The sequence below is a fragment of the Olea europaea genome, chromosome 5 (assembly GCF_002742605.1).
Source record: "Olea europaea var. sylvestris chromosome 5, O_europaea_v1, whole genome shotgun sequence".
In the NCBI taxonomy this organism is placed as follows: Eukaryota; Viridiplantae; Streptophyta; class Magnoliopsida; order Lamiales; family Oleaceae; genus Olea; species Olea europaea.
In genome coordinates, this window is record NC_036241.1 from 6,532,816 (window position 1) to 6,540,112 (window position 7,297).

The following is a 7,297-nucleotide window of genomic DNA, read 5'->3' on the forward strand; positions in this document are numbered from 1 at the left end:
AGGACCCTAACGAGATTTAGTGAGAGTAAACCTAATTACTGTATTTGAATCTATGTGCAATCATTTCTACATATGTGATTGCTTAATTATGCTACGTTGACATCATTTTCAATTTGTCTCTATGTATAACTACATGAATTGAAGCGATCTTAATAGTGTAATTGTTTACATGCATAGTGGTTTGTGATGCATTAGAAGTGTGTTGAATGTATTTTGGTAAGTGGAGCACAAATTCCTAAGGGTATATTAGTGGTTTATACTGGAAATATAGAATATGACATTTCAATGAGTAGAGAGGTGATTAAATGTTGGAATCCTTTATTTGCGAAAAGACCCTGATCAAGTGGAGTATGAGATAGACACTTCTATCATTTCTATTAAGTGAAGACCTGTTATCCATGTAGGTTGGGAGGAGTGATGTCGAAATAGAGGATTATCCCATAGACTTAGAATCTATTGTAGTTTACCAGTTAGACATGAGTTGAGTGATCAGTCTAGTGAGCATAGTCAGCAATGAGATGAGATATGTGTTCTCGAGATGGGGGCAATACAGAATGGATAGAATAAGTGTGGTGAGATCTTCATTGGGGTCATTTATAATGATTAACTTGGTATTAGTTTGTTGTTCTGTGTGAACATTTTTGAAATGATTTGTATGTTATATTATATCGTCATCACATATTTATTTGCTCTTGATTTATTATTGTGATTATTTGCTTCTATTTGGGTGTTTTTGACTTTAGCCCTGGTGAGCATATGGAGCAGGTATGATATGTGTTTCTAGTCCATAACATGAGGTAAGGTCTGTTGTCCTAATTTTATCGGTTACCTTGATTATGTAAGTACTAACTATGTGTTTGAATTGCTTGAAGGTTTACTGCGTATCAAGGTGAAGATTTGTTGGATTTTTTGATACTCAATAAATCCTAGACAATGATGTTAAATGTTGGAATATATTTCATATGCCTCGATTGATGAGTGAAATAATTATCAGCAACAGTGTTCAACGGCTCAACCCGGGCCATTTAATTACATCTTGGATGACTTTGAATCTTGGCCCATTTAATCTTATTATTGGCCCAAATAAAGCCTATACTAACCTACATATATGTGCTTAACCTAGCCTTTTTTAGTGTGTGATTTGTGTATGGGAAAAGGTGAAAATGATTGCCATAGAGAAGAAAAGTGGTTGCCTTTTGTGCTTCCAAAAATTGGTGTATTCATCTTTGTATTGTGGTCTCTTTTCTTGCCTTCTTCCATTGCTTTTCCCCTGTCTTTGTGGCTTGCAAATCATCAACGTTATCTTGTCCTTTATGGGTGAGATTAAGAAGCAACCGAGGTAAATATATTAATTGTGGGTTGGAGCAATTTGGGTTGGTTGGTAAAGAAAGATAACGTGAAACTGAGCCCCAAAAACACTGATTTAGTGATCCTTGGAGCGAGTTTCGGGACAACGATGATAGCATTATTCTACTCTAATATTCAATTAATATCACAATACTTGGATCATAAACTGAAATACCATAGAGTTAAAATCTTTAGAACAGCATAAAAACATTCATTGGATTATCCAGTAGATCATTCACCATCCCCATACACTCATTTCCCACGATACATGTACAAGTCTCCTTTAAGCATTATTTTGAATTACTGCAGAACTCAAGCAAATGAAACCATGATTTTGTTCATGTTATTGAGCTTTTCACAAGTAATATCAACCATATTCAATAGCAATGCAGCATTTCAGGACATTTAAATAGTCAAATCAATCAATTTTAACAAAATCACCTAGTCCACCACATTTCCTACACAAATATATTGTGCTTAATTGATAGAGTTCAAGAAACGAATAAGCTATTTATTTGATCAAACAACAAATAAATACAAGTTTACCTGCTACCCAGTTATAAATTAATCAAGCATTGCACAAAATTATACTCTATGAAATAATCAACTAGAAAGCAATGTAAACATAGATCAATCAAACCCTACGATCAATAACCATAACTCCAAAGAAAAATTAGATAAAATTAATTTTCAAAATCTCAAGACTCCATTTATAGCATTGAAATTTGAGGAATGGAAAATCTTCCACATAATTCTGATTTGTAAATATTTTATCTATTATTTTCACTTGATACCCAAGACAATCTAGAAAGGAAGAAATCATGTACAGTAACTCAACCAAAAAAAAAGAACAACTTTAAAGGCAAATAAGTAAAAATCTAATAGAGAGAGAAGAAGAGGCAACTAAGGCAATAAAGTGGCGATCGACAATCGGCAATGGAAAATCTAATAGTTGGAGTGGCAGTGGGCAATGATGAATGAAAGAAACTTTTAGGGCTACAAAAGAAAAGTGAATGAGAGGAAGTGGGTGAGTGTGGGAGAGTGCTACGCTTTTTTAATCATATGGATCGGGTTGGATCGGGAGTATTTAAATTGATTGACATTTTTACTTTCTAAAATAAGTAGTATAGATTATGTATCAAAATGTCATTGGTTAACACTTAATTGTATAAAAAATTTGTGATTAATGTAGAATTAGAAATTATTAACAAGGGTATTTTCGTCTAAATTATTTTATAATGGACACAGAAATATTTTTGGGTATTTTTGCAAATGATCATATGAAAGTGGACATTTATTGCAATTTCCTCATACTACAAATATAACGATGTATTTATTAGATGATATCAAGACACGCTTTCTATGAAATAAGGAATAAATGAAATATATCTCATCAGAGGTTTTATAGAATACATACGTTGAAGATGGAACTAATTGTATTTGAACTAAGTAATTATTAATAAATGCCTAAAGGATGATAAAATAATTCAGCTATTTCGAGCATTTCTTGTTCAAAGGTGATTTAAATTTCCGGAGCCTTCTTTCTTCTGAAAGTAATTTCGCAAACCTACAAGATATAGCAATATCTCAATTGTTAATATGAATGATATGTATTGTCAATATAAAAAACACAAATGCTTGAATATATAGTTATGTGTGCGTATGTTTATACTTTTTCAAAGCATCCTCATTTGTTCCACCCTTTTCAATTGGCTCGAATAGACCTGAATACAAATTAACCCTCGAAACTGCTTTCTTCAATAATCTCTGCCCAATTTTGACTAGTTTGTTCAAGTTCTCCTTCGTTGCTCCATCAAAGAAGGAAGTTATTCCCGTCAACGTGTCATCCTTGCATCCAGATAAATAAATTGTATATAAGTTCATATATTTAAAAATGTTAAAAAATATTTAAATTTATAAGTAAGGGGTAAAGTTTCTAATAGCTTAAACTTTTTCATGAGCTTACTTGGATTCTAAGTGATGCAGGAGGATTCGAGTCGAGTGATGTTGATTTGTTAGATAGCACGATGATGGAGCTAAGATACCATAAGATGGCAGATCGGCGTAAAGATAGAAAGTGAATCGTAATTATTTCCTTAATTGGGGAAATTTGACGCGTCTTTAGTAATTTGGCCATAACTTTGGCTACGGTTATCGGAATCATTATTATGACCCAAATCCGAAAAGCTATGCTCGGTGGGCGTCAATTTCGAGCCCAAAATCCGCTGTTTTCCTTTCCAAAATTCAATTTTTAAGTCATTTTTTGCTATTTATGGGAATATTTCGTTTCCCCTTTTCCATATGTTAGAAAACTCGAATAGAACCAAATCTTTGGCAACCTAGTTCTTTTACTTAATATTTTATTCTGGTATAATTTCGAAATTTTGCCATTTTTGGTAATTTTTCCATAATTTCGTATTTCGCAACTATTTAACCCGGCTTGTGGGTTAATTTTGGGCATTCTGCATTATTAATAATACTGAGTTGATTTCAGAGTATTTTCTCTATTTTTGGGCATTTTCTGTCGTTCTTTTCTTGTGAATCATCTCTACAACAAGCCAATAGGATAATCACTATCCTACCCGACGTCACTAAGGTAATTTTCTTTAGAATAGAGTACTTGAAAAACAGCAGAAATATGTAAATCCACCATGTCAGCACTGCCTTGAGTGAAAACATCCACTATTGGATTGGAAACTCCATTCAGCAACCATCCTAAAAGAACCCATTTGGCTGCCTTTTTGGCATTATATTTATTTTCTACCTTCGACTAGCCAGTGCCCACTGAGATTACTAAAAATCGTCCATAACCAGTAGGCTTAATTGAGAAGAAGTCTGGATGTCCATCAAAAATCTGTTTGGTAATTTAGCTTATGGCTACTAATGCTTGCAATAATGCAGAGTTTGCGAAATTATAAGTTCTTAACAAATTTTCTTGTCTTGTTATTGAAAGGTACAAAGATGTGGCACAAACGGGTTTATTTAGTCCCTGTTTTACAATCATTCTTCTAAAGCTCCTTTATTCTCATACTTATTTCAACCACACATTATCATAATAAAATAGTCTTCAAGATGGCAGATTCTCAAAAACTGCTCACCTCTTCAGTGGAAACGACTTATGCTACCCCATGCCAAGCAACGATTGGGGCACCCATCGATTCTTTACGTAAACACAAGTCTTTTTCCTTTCTTTTACGCATACATTCTCTAAAACTTTACTCTTAAAAAAACTCATTTTACACAAAAAGTGACAGTCAAATAGGGGTTTATTTACAAGCTATCAAAATGCATGATTTTACAAATCTTTAAGACCTATATATATGATGATTAGATTACCGGATTATTGGCAGCAACACCACCGTCTATGAGGTTGAATTCCCAAACATCACTTTGTTTATACTGGTTCTTGAAATAATATGTAGGAAGATAAGTTGGAGCTGCAGATGTGCCAATGCATATATCTGATAGTCGAGCATCCAATTACGATGTCTCTATGACCCGTATATGCACTTCATTACGTTAAATCTCAGGTTATCTACATTTTTTGGTCCTATGATTGATTAATATAAAAAATTGAAATATTTCAAGTTTTCTGCGGGAATAAAAAAGGCACAAACAATATTTAATTGTATTACAATCAAACAACACAATGGTTTTGTAGTCAAATTTAAAGCAGTCTACTGTTCAATAAATCTTGTGAAATCCTAGAAAGATTGTTGCTGAGCATATTGACAAGGTTTGTCACAGAAAAGTCCAAGAAGATACATTTAAATGTATGCATGAATATAAGAATTACATTTAAATGAGCATATCGAAGAGACTCTATTTTTAAATACAATATTCTAAATTTAAAAAATTTGAAGTACTCATGCAGGCTCTTTATAAATAAAAATAATTTTATTACCCCCAAAAAATATTAATTGTTTTTCCCCATCTTTTATTTCACTGACTTCCCATAAAATTATAATATTATTTTTCTCTATTGAAAAATGAAATACTTTGACTATATTTAATTATAAAGAGTGGGAGAGTCAAACTCACTCTATAAATTAAAATATTAATTTAAAGAATTTCTTAGAGCATAATTTTAAAAAATTAGCTCTATTTTATAGAGAGCATCTTATGTTTAAATAGTTTTTAAGAGCATTTATATGAATGAATATACTGAATGAAATTAATATTTCTTTGAAGTATTTATCACAAAGATTATTTGATTATGTGACCTACCACACTATCATATGCTTACAAATAAAGGGTTGTGAGATACAAGTCGAGTCATAACATTCGACTAAAATTTTTGATATTATTAAGAATATAAGAATCAAAAAAGTTTTATTCATACAGTAGAGACGTAGAATATGTGTTCGTTCTAGTTCCTTATGACTTGATAATACCTACGTTGATCTAGTTTGTCTATCCTTATTGACTCTTTGTAAGCAGAAATAGTTGAAACAATTATGTAATTTTGCTGCTACTATATAAGATTGACTAATGCTTTGAACTGATTAGTTGCTGGTTTAGTGATTACTCGGAACATAACAATAACAGTGAATCTGGCTTTACAAAGTCCAGAGACTGGCCCCTTTCGTCTTTTATTCCTATTTATAATTTATAAGTTTGCCAAATGGAGGCTTAGAAAAATACAACGATCTTTTTCTCTTTAGTATCATGTTTAAATACTCGTGTAATGAGAGTAGTACCGTCAATTTTTCAGTTTTTTCAAGTTCTTATTTGTCCCCTTGGGATTAGTTTGGTTGTTCACCTCCATTGTCTTAGTTCTTTCTATATATATATATATATATATATATATATATATATATATTTCTTTGAGCTAAATAGCAGTGTGTATTTATCGTTTTATAGTAATTTATCCCTTTAAATAAGCTCATACTCTAGTTTGTAAATTAAAGAGTTAACACTTCTCATTATTTCTATCTCAATTACTTTAAAGTTTTCCAACATGTACACTTACAAATATGCATCCACATGCACATGCACATGCACATGGATATATCAGAAATTAACAAAAGAAAAATAATGTTGCACTTTTCTCTAGTAAATTTATTGGTTTTGGGGAAAATAAATAATGAAGAAAATGTAAACCTGATATGTGGAGAAAATTCTTGGATGCATATTTTTGATATCAAAGGTTGGAATTACGACATTAGTCAAGGCATCATGCAATCGAGTCTTTCCTAGTATCTCCCTTATAATTTTGTGAAGGTATTCTCCATCGTACTTGGGTCCAAATAAAAATGTCAATAGTCGTCCAACCCAGCCAAATAAGCCACTGCAATTGAAGCCAATGTTCATCAATAAAACAAGAAGTTACGTACAAGAAATGTAAATGCATTTCATAGTTGTAAAGTTAACTTATACCGCTTTTGAGGAAAAATTTTAGGGGAATTTTCAAGTTAAAACGGTTTAACATCTTTAGCTGCAAATAGTAGACGATTAGTTTCATCTGGAGCAGTTAACATGGCTGTTAGTAGACCTCCTGTACTTGTTCCTGCAATTACATCAAAGTAATCTGCAAGTCTTGCATCTTCCCCGTCAATTTCCTAGCAAGGGAAAAAAAATGCATATTTGGTACCAATTTGGTCCAGTGATACATCAATCTATCTATCGTTGTTTGACAGAGAGTTTCTTCATTTTGTGAGAAGGAAATATTAATATTAAAAGATATCTGGTTCTGCAAATTGAAATTTTTATTATTATTTAAGCACCACCTGGGACTAGGTGGGGATCTGGCCCATACCCCTTCCTATAGATTAATAAATGGAAATATAATATGCAGATAACATGTACACCAGCTTTACAGGATGGGAATGGAAAATCAAAATGAAAATATTAAGTACCTGAAGTTGAGATTCAAGAAACTCAAGAATAATTCCTCTAATACCACCTCCATCAATGCTCAGAATTGTAATAAGATTTCCATAAGTTGGGG

General features: G+C 32.1%; 1 protein-coding gene across 1 annotated transcript; it reads right to left on the minus strand.

Moving 5' to 3' along the window:
• Positions 1 to 2,838: 2,838 nt before the first annotated feature.
• On the minus strand, positions 2,839 to 7,258 carry LOC111394184 (patatin-like protein 2). Its single transcript, XM_023019949.1, has 9 exons — positions 7,206 to 7,258; positions 7,077 to 7,111; positions 6,769 to 6,856; positions 6,451 to 6,637; positions 4,684 to 4,752; positions 3,930 to 4,117; positions 3,314 to 3,383; positions 3,020 to 3,195; positions 2,839 to 2,914 (listed from the first exon to the last, which is right to left on the minus strand). The coding sequence occupies exons 1-9, from the start codon at positions 7,256 to 7,258 to the stop codon at positions 2,839 to 2,841; spliced, it is 942 nt and encodes a 313-aa protein (XP_022875717.1).
• Between the last annotated feature and the right edge of the window lie 39 nt (positions 7,259 to 7,297).

What these genes read in the sequence shown, in the direction of transcription:
- LOC111394184 (XM_023019949.1), bottom strand. Translation starts at nt 7,258, where the DNA reads ATGGAGGTGGTATTAGAGGAATTATTCTTGAGTTTCTTGAATCTCAAC. An exon ending in GAATTTTCTCCACATATCAG is followed by an intron (nt 4,753 to 6,450) that starts GTTTACATTTTC and finishes TATTATTTCAAG; the next exon opens with AACCAGTATAAACAAAGTGA. An exon ending in AATGAGGATGCTTTGAAAAA is followed by an intron (nt 2,915 to 3,019) that starts GTATAAACATAC and finishes TATATCTTGTAG; the next exon opens with GTTTGCGAAATTACTTTCAG.